At 40.6% G+C, this 21475-nt stretch overlaps 1 protein-coding gene across 6 annotated transcripts in view; it reads right to left on the bottom strand.

Moving 5' to 3' along the window:
• LOC117562017 (rho GTPase-activating protein 42) overlaps positions 1 to 21475 on the bottom strand; it is a 79631-nt gene that overhangs the window by 21473 nt on the left and 36683 nt on the right. For all 6 annotated transcript variants that reach the window (XM_034239782.1, XM_034239783.1, XM_034239784.1 and 3 more), the window contains exons 4-7: positions 10022 to 10093; positions 1749 to 1850; positions 1415 to 1525; positions 319 to 423 (exon numbers count right to left, since the gene is read on the bottom strand). In XM_034239782.1, the coding sequence (XP_034095673.1) occupies positions 319 to 423; positions 1415 to 1525; positions 1749 to 1850; positions 10022 to 10093 (390 nt within the window). The remainder of the gene's footprint in view (positions 1 to 318; positions 424 to 1414; positions 1526 to 1748; positions 1851 to 10021; positions 10094 to 21475) is intronic.

Below are 21475 nucleotides of genomic sequence, written 5' to 3'. Positions count from 1 at the left end.
GCTGACATTTCGGGTCAGAGAGAAATGTGAGCCCTGAGGCTGCAAGTGGTGAGGTCATGGTGATGGAAGGAGAGGGCATGGTGGCAGCTGGAGTTTTACTCCCAATTCTTGACACACTAGCATTAGATGGCCAGCAGTAACCGCCTGCTATACAACACTCGAAAAATATTGATCCTCCCTGCAGCAAAGAATCTCATTTAATCACACAGCTATCCATTAGTAAAAACTCTGCTTGTTATATGGGGGTATGATAAGCTGCAGAATCTGATCACGTGGCTGGTTGCCTTTGTGTACCACCCTGGAGTAGCTGGGACTTACATTCTGTAGGTTGAACTGGAGCTGTTGTTTGTACGGCTCAAACTCGTGAGCCAGCTCGTATCCTTCATGGTAGAACGTAAACAGACCCTGAAGGAAGGCCAGGAGCTGGAAAGGGAACAATAATAGGGGGTGATTTACTGAGTTAATGTAGAGCTTCAGTGCTAATTCAAGTGAGAAATGCCATTTTAAAAAGCAACATTGCGACATAAAATGTTTCGGTTTGAACACTAAAAACGCTGATAATCACTATTATCGCACATTCAGAATCTCTTTAACATCAGGAATCCAGTCCATTCTATTTTTCCAACATGGTTTGAATTATGATCATTTGCTTTAATTCTGTGCTTTCAATCACATTTTCTTTTACATTCTACTTTTCTTTTAAAATGCTAAGAGTGATGTTCATACTGCCAGTCAAAAATGAATTAACTTATTTTTAAACATCTATAAATCCAACCAATATAATTATTTCTAGTTGCACTGAATATTGCCCCAAAAAACAAGTTTTTTTGAAGGTTCTTACTCTTTACGACTGACAGATATTGATGTAATTTTCCGCACAAACCCCCCCCCCCCCCCCCCAACTACCTGGGGCCGGCAGATTTACATTTCTGGCTGTAGCTCTGAGCTGCCAGTGGGTGTAAACAAAATAACATTCACTTGCTCCCATCTCACATTTCCAGACATTTAACACCTTACAGGACTTAATGCTTCCTGGTAACTTTTACGCTAAAGATGTTAGAATTGACTCCATAAATCTGTTAGGTGGGGGTTTTTTAAACAGGCTTTTCACAACAATCACTTCACTTCCTCTCATTTAACACACTACCTTCCACAAATGGATTGACTTATATCACATAGAATTTGCGATAAAGCGTATAATTATACCTGTGAGAGATGTATCATTGTGCGTGTCATTAAGAGATGACAGACTTTTAAAAAGCTACTTCTATTAGCAGTAAATACAGTCTGTGCTTTTTTTTAATTAGATGCCACTTAAACTAAGCTTTTAACAACATATTAAGTAAAGCAAAGCAATTACAGCATCTTAAATGTGCATTAACTGAGCACAGAAATATGTAACACTGATTCTTACCGGCTCGACAAACTCAAATTTCTTCTTCTCTTGGACTTCTTGGATTTTGAAAACATACTCAAGGGACGCATCGTAGAAGAGTTGTCTTTCCTTATCAATCTGCGTGTCAGCCTGAGAAATGGCAAAGAAACCAGGGTCAGTGGCGTCACAAAGGCGGGGGTCAAACTGGCAGAGCACTGTGTGGACAGAGAGTTAATGCCTGCATGCACACCTAGGAGAAGGGTGTGCAAGAGTGGTGCACAAACAACAGCTTTATTTTTAGGAGACACTGAGCCATAAAACTGCATTATTCAAAGACATGTTGAGAGGATCAGAACATTTGCTTTGGTTTTACCTCCTGCAGATATGCTTCCTTCTTCTTGGATGATAAGTTGAGGTGTCTCTCAAGCGTGGAGTAGTATTTCTCTGTTTCCTTATCAAATTTCTTTTTCCCCTCCTGAAAGGATCCACAAAACACATAAAAGGCTTAAACATTACCACAAATGTCTCATGTATTCCTGATGTGGCTGTGTGTGTGTTGGAACTGCCACTAGGGGGAGGTCTGACTACGTTTTCACATGCCGCTTGGCCCATGTCATTCAAGATTCTTGTCAATAGATTATTACAGTTCATATAAGGGGCACATGACTGTTAAATGACGAGTAGACAATGTCGGCATGGTCAATAAGAACCATTCATTATCAAGAGAGCCATACACGCTATCATTCTAACAGTGCCCCAGCCAGGGACACAAGTTAACTGGAAAATAAACAGTGCTCATCATCAGTAGGATAATGCATTTGGCAGTGTCACACACAGGACTGGCTGGATGCCGTTAGCATTTTCCTTCCTTGTTATGCTCCACCCACGAAGACAAGTCAAGCTATGTAGTCACGAGTCCCAGGATTCAGACAGGGTGTCCCAGAAGGCTGCGATGAAGGAACAGGAAATGGGCTTTTCATGCCAGATGCCCATCTATAAAAGCATATGGACTAAGAGATTGAACATTCTTTCCCCCTGACCGAAAAAAAAGATCCACTTTGCAGGCTTTAATCAAACTCTGCCCATGCAAACAGAACCTGACTGTGCGAGGGCATTCGAGTGTCTCATCTGCAAGTCTGACCTCTAAACCAAGCTTTGCCCATTTAATGCCCGTCCCGCTATGCAAACACTCACGCAGGGGCGAGTGGAGAGACATAATACAAGAGGGGGTGGGGGAAAGTGTGAGGAAACGGCCAATGTAACCAGAACCTCCTTGTTTGTTTTCATTCCCATGGCCCTGAAATTTAGCAAGTCTAATCTAGCTACTGATATGACCTAGAACAGTGTTCTGCCTCAGCAACCCCCCCCCCCCCCCCCCTTCCCCCCCAGCAGTTAAACACAGCGGAGGAATTTACCAGGAGACACTGTAACCCTCCTACATAACTTTTACAGATACAACACAAAAATCAATAGATAATTTCATGTAGTAGCATCTGATTTCCATTTCTCTGGTCATGTCTGCCCCATGGTTGACCTTGTCAGTAGCGCGGAGAATGTAAAAATCAATTCTGTACACCCTGTGCCCACTATTCAGAAACAAAAAAAGGTAAAGTAAAAAAGACGTGTGATTAAATATGATGTTGACAGGAATTACATTTCACTGCGAGGTTGGGTGTTTTTGTTTTTCAGATAACAAAAAGGGGGCTGACTGTCTGCCATTGTGACTACTGTTGACATTATTTTGTGCACACGCATGCAACTAAAGCCCTGGGGAAAATACCACTGCGCACACACACACACGCACACACACACGCACACACGCACACACAAACACACACACTGGGGATCACATTAAATGATGAGCTTCAGATTTAGCTGAGCCCCGCAGTCAAAGCAAGAAAAACACCTCCACAGTTTGTCTGGACTAACTCTTTCACACGTCCAAAGCAAAGAGCTGGGGAGTGACTCAGAGCTGCAGAGAATCTGTGAGGCTGAGCCAGCCTGATTAAGTGTCCTGCTTTTGTTTTGATCCAGGCAGAACGTGTACAAACTGGCACTACCGTAATGATAGCCCAGCAGAACACCAGGTGTTTGTTGGTTTGTCCATGTGGTGAAAGCATATCCACCCCCCCCCCTGCCCCCCATATCTGTTTATGTAATCAAACAATTTAAAAAGCAAAGACTCTCCGAGAGAAGGAGGGAGCATTGCAGGCGAAGGCTTTGAAGTCCTACAGAGGACATAGATGTGGAGAGATATAAACACTGAAGAACACATGACAGGGGCGTTTCTGACAAACTAATGCCAGCGCCCCCCCTGTGTAATCAGCTGGCTGGCAATGGATGAAGCCCAAGTACTTCCCAACACTCTGCAGTGCACAAAACACACATGGGCCTACCACTTGGGAGATTTCCTCATCTGATTGCTTTGTTCGCACTCATGAATAAATCAGATGCATGATGAGAAATTGTGATGCGGCTTTCCTCTGTAGTAGAATCTTTCATGTTGACGTTAAGAGCACTTTGATGCCAGCTGTAGTATGTGTGCGTTTGCTAATTGCTAATGGAGCGTTGCAGGGAGGAAAATGATGGGAAAAGCGGCAGGCAGCCTTTCAACTGGCATCAGGTGTTCTCAGCGTGCTAAAGAAGAACGGGTGCTGGGAGCAGACTGGGGCCATATTTGGAGGGTGGCCGTACATCCGCAGTTTTGACACTGGTCCTAACGAGACTCGGGCCATTATTTCTCAGCCTCTCATTGCCATGGTAACAGATGTAAGCAGTGAGGTAGGTTGAATGTGTGAGGAAGGAACCCTGGTTATCACACACTACACTTCCTCATTTCTTTCCAACACGATGGCATAACATAAACATCAATGGCTAGAGAGGTGTCACGTGCATCACCAGAGGTTCATTTAAAATGAATTCTCTGGGCAGGGACATAACAGGGAGAGCTCCACAACCTATCTCTATAAGCTCATTAGAGGAAACTAATTGGAGCAGGGGTCCAGAATGGCGATTAAATAGCAATAGCTTTTTTAATGCTCCACCACACATGAGACGGTCTCGCTTCCACGGGGGCGGCTGAGCGCACGCAAGGATTTCAGCTGGAGTTTCTTCGCTGCAAAGCCAGAAAATGTCTCTCTGCTAACCTGAAATCCCACTTCCTGAGGAGACATCACAGGCAGCAAGAAGTTGGCCAATTAACACGAAATAATTACAAACAGATGCTTCTAAAGAGTTGAAAACAAATACGCAGACTTCTAAAAATATTGTTTCTAGTGTGTATGTGGCAAACTGCAAAGCTTTCATCTAAAACACATTTATACCATTTAGTGCCCATTCTCTCGCTGAAACATGATGACATTATTCTAAAGTAATACAAATATAAGTAAAAAAGCTCCATATAGCCTAGTATGTGAAGAGTGAACAAAGACATTGCTTTTGAATCTGATAGGGTAAGAAGCTGGTATCTACATTCTCATAAACCTTCAAAAGCTTTTTTATTGTAATGGTTTCAAACAGTCCTCTGGCAGGCTTTAGGAATATAGCTCCGTTCAATCCTATAGGGATCCTATAGGCTTCTCCATCTTAAAGGGAAACTATGCACATTATCATATTTTTTACATGTCACTCCTATGGTAAAAGGCAGTCAATAATATTAGTAAACATGAACAACACTAGAGCGATCAAATTTGAGATGTCATTAAGTTACACATCTGGAGCTGATCCATAGACCATGAAGGTGTGTGGCACAGTGGATAGAGAGTAGGTGTTCGGATCGAGGGAGCACAGATTCAAACCCCACTGCAGCATGTCGTTGTGTCCCTGAGACACTTCACCCCAAATTGCTCCTGTGGGGATTGCCCACAGTATTGAGTATGGAAGTCGCTTTGGATAAAAGCGTCTAAAAAGTAACATGTAATGAACAGGGAAATATGCTGAAGAGGACACACAGCAGCCAGGGGAGTGCTCCAAGTACAGTATATAGCAATAGTTTGTGAAAACACAACAACAGAAGATAATCTGGGTATAAAAAAGAAAAGGAAAAGTCGTGTGGGTCCACAACATTATTCATCGTCTATGGAGGAGAATTTACACATCCCAAGACTTACTTGTCTGGCTTTGAGAAAGAGTAGCTCATGTTCACAAATACAGATTGAACGTGCCTATAGGCCTTGGAAATAACTTACAGAGGACCTATTATGCTTTTGGGGTTTTATCTTTCCTGTAGTGCTGTATACAGGTTTGTGCGCATGTAAATAATCTGCAAAGACTCAAATCCCAAAGTTCCCTCCAGAGGGAGTTTCTCTCCCTAACATCCCCCCTGCCTGAAACGACTCCATTGGCCTCCATTGGACTCCATTGGCCTCCATTGGCCTCCATTGGACTCCATTGGACTCCATTGGACTCCATTGGCCTCCATTGGCCTCCATTGGACTCCATTGGCCTCCATTGGACTCCATTGGACTCCATTGGACTCCATTGGACTCCATTGGAGCCGGCCAGCTAACCAATCAGAGCAGACTGGGCTCTGGTTTCAGACCGTATGAGAAAAATAAAGCACTTTTTGAACATTAAAGCATGTCAGAGTAGAGGCACAAAATACAATTATGAAACGTGAACATTTGCATAATAGTGCCCCTTTAATATAGGTGGTGCTCTCCTTTAAGATCTACTTGTTCTTTCCACCTCACGGGCCACATCATGTGTGGGAAAATACCTTTTGAATCATCAGGAAGTTTGGAACTCCTTGTTAAGATGATACACAAATGGTTATTTGTTTTGGACACTGGTCGGGGATGACTAAGGAGCTCTCTCACACTGCCCTCATTATGTGCGAGGCAACAGAAACTTTTTTTAATAACAACATTGAGGCCATCTTCAAATAACTCTATGTTTATAACAAGGTTATTGAAGAGTTTGTTTTCTTTTATTATGCATTTAATATCAATGTCCATTCTAATAGTTACTGTGTCTTTGTGAACCTCTCATCTTTATCAATGACGTTACTCTTTTCTCAACAATTCAGCTTTCTTTAACCCAAAGCCAGAGAAGATTATCTGGAAATGTTCACCATAAAAAGGGAATGATGTGAAACAGTCCTGTGTTCAGTGTCACTTTTGGCGCCAGAAAACAGTGAATACACTGCAAGGAAATACAATAAGACTACAAACCATTATGTCAGCTCATCCATCAAAATGAAGTCATTGTTAAATTGCAGTGTATAGCGGATACTGTCCTTTAGATAAAAGGGAATTGTATTAAAACTTTCCGCGAAAACCATGAATACCCTTTTAAAACTGCCAACATACTCCTGACTTATACTTTTAGGGCCTTTAGTTAATTCTGTATGTTGTCGCTGTTTGAATATAAGCTAATTTAATGCATATTACTTTTGCAAGAATCCGAAATATGGAGTGGATGGCTGCCGCCTTCAAACAGGTAAGAGACCGACCTCTCAAGGTCTACTTTGACTGGCTCGTGAAATGCTAGTGATGAGGAGAAAAAAGTCATTACTTTCTGAAAGATTGTTTTTAATGGTGTTTCTGCTTTATTGGGTAGGGCACAGTGGAATATGATGGGACAGACAAGATAATAATGAAAGGAAATGTATTTAATTTCCATCATCTTATTCATGCATTTTGTTGTTTTGCAGCATAAAGTAAGAGTCATCCCCACGGCTGTCACCTTAACTTCCTTTTCTCTCACTGTTCTTGGGCGAAGTGTTTTTGAAGCTTATTGTTTTTCTTGTCTTATTGCAGTGTGTATTTCTACATCAACCATTTTCTCACAATCTGACAAAGTTTATTATGCTAAATGTTCTGCAAATTAACAGGACATCAATTACATCTGGTGTTTAAAGTACTGCTGGGATAACTGTGCAGAACTGTGGTCACATCTTACTATACATAAACCGTGTCAATTAAATTCACTATGTGTAAGTTTCTCTTTTTGGCACCGTCTGTTGGTACCGTTGGCAATTAACTTCCCGAAGGATGTTGTAAACCGATAACACTTTTCCATCAGCACTATACACTTCCACTGGAAATGAAGCCTTTGCTCAGCCCTAATTTCCAATGATTTCTTTAGCACAACATCCCCAGGTAAGCAAACTAAAACAATGTATACTGTATACGGTTTATTTCTATGATTGAAGTTTTAGTGCAGCTCACAGCTGGCGAGCATATTTCCCAACCACTTAAATTGATCCCTATCCTCAGCAGCGTCTTGGTTAGCATCTGGGATTTCATAGCATGAATGCATACGTAATTTCTGCCTCTGGAGACTCAAACTAGTAGAGAATCATCTGATGTCCCTTGTAGGATGAGGACAGCTCAAATTATCTTGACTCTCATCTGGGTCTGTTTGCACTAGTTCCTCACACTCAGCAAGTGAAGGACCCCTAGGGTGCTACCACATTAAGGACCCTTGAATGGAACAACATTTTGTCAGGAATGCCAAAAGTTAGACCCCTGGTAATTCCTCATCCCTAAGGACTTTTTAAATTGTTAGGCCTTCAGGAACCTGACAACCACTAAACAAACACATATAATGGGGACCAAGCTTTAGGCAGTTTTACTCCAAAAGTTTACGTGAAAAATAGACATGCATAGCAATCAGAGGAGCAGGACTATGTGAAAGTTCAGCCACAAGGATGAGATCCAAGATACAGGAAATTCATTCAGAGCTGACTGTGTTGATGCAGTGACAGCAAAGAGTAAAGTACAATGAAACCAACACAGATTTCAGTCCTGATTTCAGTTCAGTTCTTGGCCTGTGAAGTTAACTTTCAGATCACAAAAATGTATCTGGAACTGAGAAAAAGGGTCTTAGAAAAATCTCAGTTCTAAATCCCGGTGTTACAGCAAGCGCACAAGGTAGTGAAAATGCATGATTGTTTGAATTCTTGTGGCTTTCTTGATGTGTATTTGTTTATGGCTTACAAAGTTGTAGGGTTTTATTCCTAAAACATTTGTTCCAGCATTTGTGTGAAGCAGACTGTGCCAAATACGTCCCGTAGTGCTGCATTCAATCTGCTGGTGTGTTATGGCCATGAAAGTGTTGCGCTTGTGCGTAAGGAGCTGATACACTGGTACCCAACCTCCATGGGATTACTCGCATTATTCCCAAATAAGGCAAGAGCTCCCAGTTTATCCATCTGACGTTCCGAAGCGCAGTAACTGGAAGGGTCAGACGGCCTGCAGATCTCTTCAGATTCTCGGAACAGTGGAAAGTTGCTCAGCCACTCGTGATGTCTGCCTTTTATCTCACTCTAGTTGGGCTAATGTTTAGCGGGGGATGGGCCGTAGGAGGAGAGAGCCATTAGGAGGAAGTGGTCGGAGGAAATAAGAGGTGGTGGGAGTGACGGGGGCTGTGGCTTTTAAGAAACCATTTTATAAACATAGAGAGTCTGTGCAATAACACTGAGAACTGTGATGGGGGGGAGTGAGAGAAAGAGATGGCAGCAATATGTGCTTTTTCATTACGGTAGGTACATGCGGTGGCTGAGACATGTAGCGACAATGGTTATTTAGTCTGGGCGGTAAAAAAGGAGAGTGATGGATGTTCACACCTCAGCACTGAGAAGAGAAATAGTTCCTTTACATTGCAGCTTGCACTACTAAAAAGCAGTAAAATGGTTACTTTTGCAGACCAGTGACTGTCAAGTCATGTCAAATAAATCAAGATGGGTGAGACTTTGAGGTTTAGGGCTGAAGATGTGCAAATGATTCACAGAGGCCAGTGCAGAGCTAGCAGTGGACTGAGGGACACAGCGGGGGCTCTCTGTAAGGGCCCGACTTCTACTGGAGTATCCATGTGTGATCTCATCAAGAGAGAGACCACAAACAAGTGGCTACACTTTCATTTTATGCCTTTGCGTTGGCCAGGAATTAAAGCATGGCTTGTGGCAACAAGCCCACACTGGTTTTTGCAGGCAACTTCAACAGCATATCCACAGTGGAACCAGGGTGCCTCCAGGCGACATCTGCAGAAGCCCACTGTTATCAACCCTCTATGACTAATAGGATAGAAGGAATGCATTGCATGTAACAGGTCTACAGTAATCAGATTACAACTATGGTTAATGCCATATATTAGATACTGCAGGATTACAGTAATCAGATTATAAATGCATTATAACATTTTGATAATACAGAAGTATCTCTGAAGGGTGAACAGCACTCAGGCTGTGATACTGAAGTCTTAGCACTCGTTCATGCTGCATAACACTATTTGTAAGTAAATAAGTACAATTATGTGTTAAATACAGTGGTTTAATTAATGTGGTTTCAAAATGTTTCAAATGTTTAAATAACACCCACAGCACAGTTTGAGAATGTCTGCCAGCAGATAATTGTTTAGTTAAAAGTGCCATCTTCAACTTAACATTAGGCACGAAAAAAAATAAAAATAACTGAAGATCTTTTCACCTTTGTCCTAATATAATTTAATATCACATAGCCACCTGATGTCTTTGTTTAGACTCCCTATCAGTCTAATTAAGACACTTTTCTAGGTGTCACGTCTTCCTTTTTAATGAATGATTTGCATACTGTAGGGGATATGAAGGGGTGAAGACGAGAGGCAAGTGTGTTACAACATCTTCCACTGTTCAGTTGCTAATTGCGCGTGTAGGTGGGCTCTTACCTTCGCAGCACCGATTTGCTCCTTCCGGAATTTTTCCAAGGGTGTAATCAACACATCATCTGCATTCTGAATCTGAGATGAAAAACAAAGAATAACAGAGACAGACAGACGTCAGTCAGACAAAACGATGCGATCTGACTTTATGTAACCTTCTGAATAACTCAAAACGACTATTAGACGGGAAGAATATCACAAAACAATTTTAATGTAGCAGTCATTCAATTTTATTATAATGTTCTAGCTTTATAAATGTGCCGGAAAGCGGAAATTATAGCACAGAGAATGATCAAGTCAAATGCAGTTGCATGGAGTCCAAACACAAGTGGAGGATGGAGCAATCACATTCATTAATATCTCTTAAACCTGTGACAATGAACAATGTGTTACTATGAGGTACCCACAATTAGCAAGGCAGAGATAAGAGATAGAGCACTCAACAATGGTTCACTAGGTAGAAGAAAATTGAGCCTTTTTATGAGAGCTGTGAAGCACCAGCATTGTCAAACCTCGCTGAAATATGACACCGCACGGCAGAGGAAGGAGCTTTACAACTTCAGCCTGCAATGAATGTAAATGTTTGAGGTGTGTCTCTTTGGTGACCTCTCCTGCGCCATGACTGGAGTAAAAAGGTCTCTCGCGGAGCCTCTCCCTTCTCATTCGAGACAGGAACAGATTAGGTGAGATATATTGCACCAATTACAGTCTACGGACGACCCTTGCGAGCGAGCGTTTCGGAAAGGTGCCATTAAGGTGCCGCTGAATTTCCCAAGATGGGCTTTCATCTACCGAGATCAGATGACATCAGAATGGTGGGGCTGCTCTACAGGAGGCACCGTCACAAATGACATGGCTATAAGGTTGATTTAAGGTGTTATTATGTGCGGTGAGTGTGTTCGATAAACTAAGGGCTGGGGTCTATAATGCATCTATGATACCAGCTCTAATTTAGAGGTGTTATCGGCCCAGATGGTCTATCAGCTTCCGAATACAGTGCACTGAACACGTACAGTTTCAGGATGGAGTTTTTGTTTTGAGCCATTAATCACGGTGCATTCTCATTGGCCCAAAATAACCCTGTCAGCTCGAGCACCCAACCGGAACGAGTGACTTTAAAAGGAGGCTTCAATCTCTCTGATCCTGAAATGTTTCCATTTATATGTTTTGTTGTGAGTGTGTACATCTGTAGCTTTGTTGTAATATTGCACTGTAATTACACAGTGTTATTTGTGAACCATCAACTATACTATCTCAAACTCATATCCATGTTAATTATAATAATAATACATTTTATTTACCCTTGCGAGCATAGATATAGGTACTTGAAATGAGGTACTCAAAGACACTTTACATGTACAGGTAACATACATGACAAATCATTAAAAAAACACTTTATAACTATTACAATTTTTAATCAGATTAATCACAGCTTAAAAATGAATTAATCATGATGAATCACCATTCGAACTATGTCCAAAATATGCCATTTCTTTATGTATATTGTAGCAACCCTGTATAGGGAGCTGAGGGTGTCACTCAAGCATCCCCCGTCTCTCTGCCAATCACAGAGCTGCACAGTGATGCTGGTCGAGGTGCGGGCCTGTGGTTGGGGGAGCAGAGGGGGGAGGGCGGGGAAGTTGTGACGTAGATACTGCTATATATGGGTGTGAGTTGGGGTGTAGAGTTCAGTGTGAGGATGAACCCACAAGCTGTACCTGTAACCTGTGAACGTGTGTGAACAAGAGAAGTTATTAAACCCCAATAACTTGAAGCCTGTTTCCGACTCCCTTTGTAGAACGCTACAATATTGTTGTGGGAATGGAAAGATAAATGAAAGAAGGCGGATATATCCATTTAACATAGGCTACGTTTATAAACGTTTATGTTTATTATAACATTGTTCTGTGTGTCAAAATGGAAGACAGCCCACACACCTATCAATCATCAAACCGTGGTCTTATTTCATTACGTGTTGATAAATCATACATCGTGTTGATATAAATCAACACTCTTAGATGTACTACAGCAAAAGTATTCTCCGTCGGGACTTCCTGCAACAACACCACGCCGTTATCTTGATTCTGATTGGCCAGAAGACATTATCAAAGATGTTATATTGAGAAGACGATCACTACGTGACAAAAGTTTTCAAAACCGTTTCTAGTCTTCGGTATTTCCAGACAAGTGACAAGTGCAATTTACTCGCCGCGAGTTGGCGGACTTTATTTTGCTTACTTTAACATCATGTTTCATGGTGGGGCTAAGGGCTAAGGTGGGGCTAAGCCATTTCTTGGTATGGATGTAGCCTACCCCAGCGCTGCCACTGGTGGGATGTATGGGGCGGGCGCGGGCCATTCTGCACATGCGTTAATTGCGTTCAATATTTTAACGCAATTAAGGGTTAAAAAAAATGTCATTACCGCCGATAACGCGATAATGTTGACAATATTACTTTATACATAAACAAACTAAATCATATAATATGTTCACATCCAGTGTTGGGGGTAAATGTAATTAGGCTACATTACTTAGAAAGAATGTTGTGCTTAGTAACTGTAATAACTTATCACTAACTTATCGTGTTACTTGCAATACTTTAAGGTTTTCAACTATCTGCGTATTGGGAGGACAGAAAAACTAATCAAACGTCCTTTTTCACTCGCGCTACACTTGAGTTCATGAATAAGGAGACGGAGCAAAAATGTCAGAGTCGTATAGCAGAGATAAACAGGTTTGTCGCAGCGTACATTGTGGAGCTAATGTTGCCCAATTCGATGGTGGAATCTCCATCTTTCTGAAACATATTGAGCAAGATACAGGTAACGAGCGGCCTGCCGCCATCAGATAGCACCAGTGTTATGCCGCGATGGAAACTGAGGTAAAGAAAACATGGCTGATGTTCAAATAAAGAGCAGGAAACACAGGTCTGTTTATAATGTTGCCCTTATTAGATTAAGAATTTAGTCAGAGTAGTCCAAAAGTAATGTAACTAGTGTAATTAATTACTTTCAGCAGTGGGTCATTTAGTCAAGTAAGGCATTACTTTTTTTGAGTAACGACCCCAACATTGTTCACGTCGTTGTTACACCACAGTATATTATGGTTATTTGTGCTCTAATGCTGTTGCTACTTAATCTATACTACAGTGAGCTCTTAACTGACATTTTTAGTGTAAAGAAAAGTATGGCATTCATTTAGCAAAAGGTAGGGTAGGCCTACATGCAATGGATAATATTGTCTTTTATCGCCATTTTGACGTTACTTTAAAGTATAAATATGTTCAGTTAGAAGTTGCTCACAAAATAATAGAAAGTCAAAGGAAATGATAAATTGATAAGCTTAATTTGGATAATTGTCTAGTAGAAATAAAATATAATTGTAATATATAGCATGTATGTTTCATATGGCTGTGAATGTTTAAACTGTTGACTGTTGGTCACACTATTTACTTTTGGTAACTCTGACCATTATACTGAAGTATTAGACTAATGGAAAAAATAACAATTACATAAAATTACAACAATCATGAAACGTTCAAGTTACATCCCTATGGTAGAAATAAGAACTATGCAGACTGTTATGCCCTTGATTACACGTACAATATAGCCTACTATTGTAATTGAAGATAAAGTAGTTTGAAACCATTTTGACCATTTAAGGGGGTGTATACTGTATACTGTCATGAAACAAGAACCTTTTTAAATAAAAAAGAAGATATGGGAAAATATAAAGACATTTTGTTGTCATTGGAAGCCACCAAGTGTACCAATTGAAGGTTTCAGTATAAATAGTTGTTTTGCATTTGAATGTATGTAGAAATCACGGGAAAAGCAAATGGAAGAGAGTGCTCCTATAAGATAAACCAAGGCAATTTGGATACAAGTAGTGACACTCCATTAGGTACGTACACTAGAGGACATTTGACGGGCATCAAATCTAGCGGTTATAATCCTGCAGTCATATCGCAGCCATCATGTTATCTACTGTGTCAACAGCGAGAATTATGCCACTCTGCCAGGGTGATAATGTCATTTCCTCTGTCTTATCTCCCATTCCTTTAGTCTAATTGAGCTTGCAGTATTACCGTGCTGCAAACGTGGATTTTGTAATACCATAATTTCCTTTTTCTTTTTCAGCTCAATGGACGGGACAATTTAATATTCAGCGCTATAAACTTTGAGATTATGGTCTTATCTTCACAACAAAATTAACACCTGAAACCTGACTGTGTACAATATGTGGATGTTTTATGATGACAGTCAGAAACCTATTATCAATTGTTAATTTAAAAAAACTTGACAGAGGAGTACTGTTAGTGGTAATCTGCACACACAATATCCAAATCAATGCAGAATATAGACAAAGAATATAATTAGCATGTGAGGATTCTTCATCACTTTTGATTATCAATAATCCCATTCAGATATTTGTAAGAGGGCAACTTATTCAAGACTCAATGGATTCACTTTCAAACTGGCATTATGCCGAAATGCCCTCAGCAACAGCCTTTCTAAACAGGATTAAATCCATATGAGCGAGCACAGTGTAATGCTTGAAAGGATGCAATAGCGCTAAGCAATTTCATTACCAGATAGGGGGAGGAATGTAAATGTACCATATTTCCCCAGCGCCGGCTTTATAGTCCAAATATCAGACGGATTAGAAGTGTTGCTCCGAGGTTCATTTGCAGAGACAAATCAGATGGACACCAATGCCACACCAACTTAAATAGAAGAAAATGTACCCATTTATATGTTCCTTGGATACATTTAGACTTTGTTTCAATATGTATATCTACTCTCTATAGTTTGGAAACTCTGCCTCATGTTTGGAAACTCTGCCTTATGTGCCCATAACCAACACATTCATATGTTTTCCAACATTTACAATGCACAAATTATTTTTTACCATGTGCATTTAGAAGCATAACTCACAGTGAAGTCTACAACAATAGCAAGCTCTTGTTAGACCCTATAACTACATTTGGGACCAAACCTCTTCGTTGTTAGATCTATTGAAATAGCTGAAGTGCATAAACATCTCAGGTTGCATTTGATTAATTCCTGAGGATTGGTTTTTGTAATTCTGTTCTTATATGCCCTATACGTGTAGGTTATAATAATCGTAGCATTTGACTTTGAATGTCCCTGTCTTATTGCAATTCAGCATGCAAGTCTATAACTGGGCAGTAAATAACTTTGATAGGCTTTTTTGCCCGTTTCTTTTTGACAATGTCCTCACAGCAAAAAGCCAGCTTAATGCTCCTAAAGCCCAGTTTCTTCACCGCAAATCAACTGAATCTCTGTGATTACGCACAAACACACACACACACACACACACACACACACACACACACACACACACACACACACACACACACACACACACACACACACACACACAACAGTCCTGCTACTTTTTTTACTGGTTGAGGAGGCGTCATAAAAGCCTGCTCGCATGCTGCATTTAAATGAACAAGCCCTTCTTTTTTTATTGTGGTTCAGCAATTTCAGTCTTGCATACAATATCCAGGCAAAAGCGAGAGTTCTGGAAAAGGGCACCTGGGCTTTGACAAGCATGTGTTTTATTGACTGTGTTTAAATCTGCCAACTATGACAATTGATTAAGGTCAAAATGGTGAGACGATTGTTAAGACTCACCTAATTGTGATGTACATGGACCAACGCTTTTATGATTGCAATAAATGCCATTATTTGTAGCCAACCTTGCACAACCGTGTTTACGAGACATTAATAGAAACAGCCATCTCATCAAGAAGGCATTTGGCCTGCGATGATTTGTTTCAATGTCTGCTGTTTGTAGAGGACTGTGATGAGGAGTCAAGTGGTGAAAAAACACCAATTTAGTGTCTGCAGAGACAATCAGACTTTCTCAAAGTTTAACAAGCTCTTTTAGAACAGTAGAAACACAGACAATTGCCGGTCAAGTGGTTTTATCCATTGGATTTTAATTATTCATGAAACTGAGAGACCATAAGGACGTCTCCAGGTTATAAATACTTATTTATTGATTATGCATACTGACAGTGGCCTTCATTCTTCGGAGTGATTACATTCTTCTATTAGGTTCAGATGTCCTGTGTGACTGATAGACTAAAGGATTTGACAGTGAAATGACACTGATTGGAATGTATAATTGTGTCAATTTATTAATATCCAGCAATGACAGAGAGTGTAGGCGAGGAATGTTAATAAGGGCTGCTGGTAGAGCTTCTGAGTGGAACAGGGAACGGATGTGCTCTCCTTATATGTTAGACATACACTTATGTGTCTCCAGTCATATTACCGCTGATGATAGCCAGCAGCATCAAATAACAAAATCAGCATCTCACGCACCAATAATCACAACGACAGCATCAGCAACCAAAAGGAATTAGCCTAAATCATTAAAGTAGGTGAGAGCAAAGCCCCCACAACCTAATTAATGTGTTAAATGCATAATAAACATTATTGCCCTCATCATGGTGACAGACGTCCCATTTAATGCTGACGGTGTGACCTTTATCAAAAGAGGGAGTGCTATAGCTGTGTGTTTCACTCCCTTCAGTCTGCAGATTGTTGTGGGGGGAGCTCTGTGTGTGTATGTGTGGTAACAATCTCATTGCAGAGCTAAATCTTTATCTGGTGCAGCACTGGCACCTGCAGCAAGCTGAAAAGTCATCCTCCCGTCACTTTTATGAGCTTTGAAATCAAAACAAACCCTCTGCAGAGTCGCAGACCAGTGTGGGTGAAGATGTGACACATTTGTCCTACTCATTTCATTGGAGAGTAAGCTTTTAAGCAAGGATATGAAGCAGCCGCTGGGATGGAGACAGGAGCTGGTTTGTGGGTCCTGTGAGGATTTCCTGTTGTTTGTTTAAAGTACAGTTTGGCTGCTTTTTATATATTATAATGCCTTTTGATACCAGAGCGTGAGGCTGCTGTAGAGCAGTTGTCTGTTTGTTTATCTGTGAGTATTTATATGCTTTTTCAAATGAAGGTGTTGGTACACAGAGAAGCAATCGCTAGTAACAACAGATTTAAGGGATAACTGTACAAACCCCATGGTTTTTCATTTTTCGGGGATAAGTTGACCCTGATAATTTTGGATCACAAAACGCCCCACTTATACAGCACTTGGTTTAATATATTCTGAACAAATAAGCCTCAAATTAGAGCTACACCCATTAGTTTAAGTGCTAGATAAATGGACAGATAAACATACAAAATAATTGCCCACTATCTAAGACATTAGATTAATCATTATTTATTTTTCATGCAAAAACGTCAAGAAATGCTGTGTTTTCAGGCTTTGAATAACTGGAGAAAACACTTTTAGTGACTTGAAACACATCACATTAAATATGTACTCAGCTGGGCTAAAAGGCAGAAACTTAAAAATAGTAATATTATTAACTTATAATGCGTGTCAAAAGAGGACTCTTTGCTGGGGAAGGGGGGGAGGTTATGTGGAGAGAGCTATTGCAAAAGTACTGCTTTCCCCACACTGCAGTCCCACTGCACTTACAACACCACCCAACTGCCGTCATAACAAATTCAATTGGATCCTAAAAAATGTAGCTAGCTGCCAGTAAGTTAGTAAAGCTGCCATGCGGAGTTCACTGAGTACTCTGATTGAGTGAGATCATTTGTCTGGCAAAGTCACACAGCTATTTAAGTAGCATATTTCAAATTAATGAATGTATGCCTAGTGAACAGGTTGATGTATGGGAACATAAACATGCTGCTTTTTGCTGAATCCATTCTCTCCTTAGCAAGGATGAATGACAGGAAATGCATTATGTCAGCAAACAGCTCTTCTAAAAGGCCTTCTTTGCTCTCCACACTTTCCAAGACTGTTTACATCAGAAAAGAACAAGGCTTTCCATCAGAGAAATCTGTGATACTGCTACACTAAAGTGACACAGAAGCAGAGCAGCGAGAGGAAAGGGAATCACTGCAGTGCAGCATGAACGGTGACATTCATCAGCTCTATCAGGTTTGCTCTCTAGAATCGCCATCACGTGATCCTGAGATCCACCTGGGAATGCACTGAGTCAATACGTCTCGTTTTGTTGAACTAACTCGGGTTTGCCGGAAAATCTGCAGGATGGAAGGAGTTTCGATCTTTGCCTGAGGTGCTGATCTTTTTCGACATATTCTATGTTGAATAAAAACAAAGTGAGAATTAAACATAAATTAGATTGAGATACACGAAGATAGGATACATAGATAACGACCTGTTTTCTCTACTTCACACTGAGCTGCTATTAGAGGAAACTCAGAACCTAAAATTGGAATAACAATCTCCTTGGATCGTATTACATGTACAGAAAACATCTGTTTCTTTGGTGTAAAAAACATTAAGTCAATATTAATGTATTGAAATACTTCATTTTAGTTCAAATCTTACATGCAAGCCAGGATTTATTTAAAGGTCCCATGTCATGCTTTTCTGGTTATTACCGTCCCCTTGTGTGTTATGTAGCTTTTTCTGCATGTAAACGGTCTGCAGAGTCACAAACCCTCAAAGTACACCCTGTAGCGAGTAAAACTCTAACACAGAAAAGACCTGTCTATGCTGCTCCAGAACGCCTCGTTGGATGGAGACTTCTCTTTTTCTTCCTGGGTACAGTGACGTATTTGGGTATAGTGACGTAACGTAACGGCTCCTCACACACACGTAACGGCTTCCACACACACACGTAACGGCTTCCACACACACACACACTCAATCTTTTCTCAGCTGCAGCTCCGCGGATTTCTCATCCGAGACGGCGGGATGCGGCGTGGCTGCGAGTCTGTGTTTGTGTGCTCGGGCTGGTTTCGGGCTGGGTTTCGCTGTGTCTCGCTGTCTCGCAACCGGCCACTGGGCTCACAGGGAGGGGGGGCAGGCGCTCCAACAAGCCGTTTAGGACAGAGAGTGAATACACATACTATACAGAGATGCTGAATGAGAAACCAATGTGAGTTTGGAAAATTGCAAAATATAAATCTATTTTAGTACCTCAACAATGGAATTATGATCAGTAGAAATGGCCATGACATGGGACCTTTAAAGTATACTGTCAGTGGAAGAAAAAGCTGATTCCGTGCATCTATGTGTGTGGACCATAATGATTTACACACTGATATCTTGGCTCGAACTAACTGAGTTTCATTTTAGCTATGTGGTGGATAGCACAAAGGAATTGATACTGTCCGTTTCAAATACGTTTCTGACTTTCATTAAACAAGCCACCATGGAGGTTGCTGGTAACAAAGGCTGCCTTTATTCACTGTTGTTTCAGGGTCAGCGGGACATTCCTCAGTTCACAGGCCTGCACACATGTTACCCACAGAGCCCAGTTACTGTACTGTTAAATCCTGAGAACCAGCAGCAGAGAACGCCTCGCCGCAGACAGAGACACACTTTATACCATTTCAGTGGCATAGACAAATTATGTATAATTCAACATTTATAAGGCTGTCGAAGAAAATATAAACCAAAGGAAAACTTTTAAACATAAATGCAAAGCCGTGCAGCAAATCAGCACTTACTGTATGGGAATTTAAGAGTGTTTGCTGTTTATCGCATAGAGGAGCAAGAAAAGGGAAATTACAAGTTGTATTTTGCACATAATTGAGAGGGTGCTAGAGCTTTTTGATATTGTCCACGTTTTGGGAGATAACTCTAAACAACAGATAGTATTCATGCTTATTTTCAAATTCAAACTAATGAGATGAAAAAATATGTCTAAATGTAATCTAAATAACTATTAAGCTCCCCATTAAGAGTAGGTTTAAGACTTTCCTTTTTGTCAAAGCTTGTAGTTAGAGCTGGCTCAGGCTTGCCTTGAACCAGCCTCTAGTTATAGGCTTAGATTATCTGGGGACTTCCAATTTGTATCTCTCTTCTCTTACTCCTCTTTTTCTCTCTCTGTGTGATTTCTTGTCCCACTAATGCATTACTAACTGAACATCCAGGGTGTCAGTCCAGTAGTTTGTGTGTCTTTTACCTGGCAGGTTGCTAGCATTAAAGGTTACTTCTGGATCATGGCCGCGCCTGTTGCCGTGGTAATGCCTGACGCCCACTTTCCATTTTTTATATGTCTATGGATAGAGGGTGTCGTATGCTGTATGCACCGCAAAGCCTCCTCAAAGACAAATGTGTATTTTGTGATATTGGGCTATACAATTAAAATTAGATTTGAATGATTTTGAATAAGTAATCTTTTAAATAATATAACTGTTCCTCTCTCTATTAAGAAATGAATAGAGGGAGGAAGTTTGAGCTATTTCTTTTTAAGGAGGAGAAGATAATATAATTATAAGGTCCACACCAGGTCTGACCATTTAAAAATACACTACCTGACACTAAACACACAATTTCTGACAATTTTCCTTAAATTGTGTATTTCTATATTTATAATTATTCACAGCTGATGGTCACCTATTATGCAAAATCCACTTTTTCATGTACACACGTGTCCCCTCTGTGTAAAGAGATTCTGAAAGTTTCAGGAAAAAAGATTCGCTCAGTTTCTGTCCTGATCCATTTACTGTATATAAAAACCTGTCTGAAAATGAGCTGATCAGATTTTGGCCACTTTATGATGTCATAACGATTTTTTGGCTCGTGTAACCATTAGCCAATCACCAACCAAGGTATCACCCCCCACCTTATCACCTGAATCTCCTCCTAGAGCACCGTTGTGGTTTTTTTAAACCAAATATCTCGCAGAGGGGTGTGGGGAGTGTTACCTTATTTTCATCTAAAGCAGGGGTCACCAACCTTTTTAAGCCCAAGATCCCGATCTCGGCCTCGGTGAAACGCGAGATCTACCTATTGCAATTGAGTGAAAAAGACAGCCCAGATAGTACTTCCAATTTGAGGCCTTTTATGTAGGCTAATTGCATCTGAATTATATCAAATCATTTGGTGCAACTTCCAATTTGATTAATCCAAGAACACAACATAACTAACATGTCAAAATGGATAAATAAATATATTTACATCGTACATATAATTTTAAGTTTCATTCATTCCTTCATTACAATCCGAAATATAAATGCATGTAGCTTATTTTCCATTTGTTTGAGTGAATGAGTACATTATTTTGTTGATAGCAACAACAACAACAACAAAGAAAAAAATAACATCTTGCAGTGAGCAGATAACATAAAGTGCCATTTTAACTCTGAGGCTTATCCACTGAAGCTTCATAGTTATTTTGAACACAATTCTTACAAATTCAAACAACATTCTTTATCCGTGCATTAACCATTGGTGCGTTCACACTGGGCGCGAAGCGATTTTTGGGGCGGCGCGATTACATGTAAAGTCAATGCAAAGACGCGGACAGACGCGGTTGATGCGAATGACGCGTTCGCGCGGTAGCCAATCAGCGGTGAGGATCTCAGCCTACCGTTACTGACGTGGAATCAGAAAACCAAAACAGCAGCCGTTAGCTGTTAG

The sequence above is a fragment of the Gymnodraco acuticeps genome, unplaced genomic scaffold, assembly GCF_902827175.1.
Source record: "Gymnodraco acuticeps unplaced genomic scaffold, fGymAcu1.1, whole genome shotgun sequence".
Taxonomy (NCBI): Eukaryota; Metazoa; Chordata; class Actinopteri; order Perciformes; family Bathydraconidae; genus Gymnodraco; species Gymnodraco acuticeps.
This window is presented reverse-complemented; position numbering and strand designations above follow the sequence as displayed.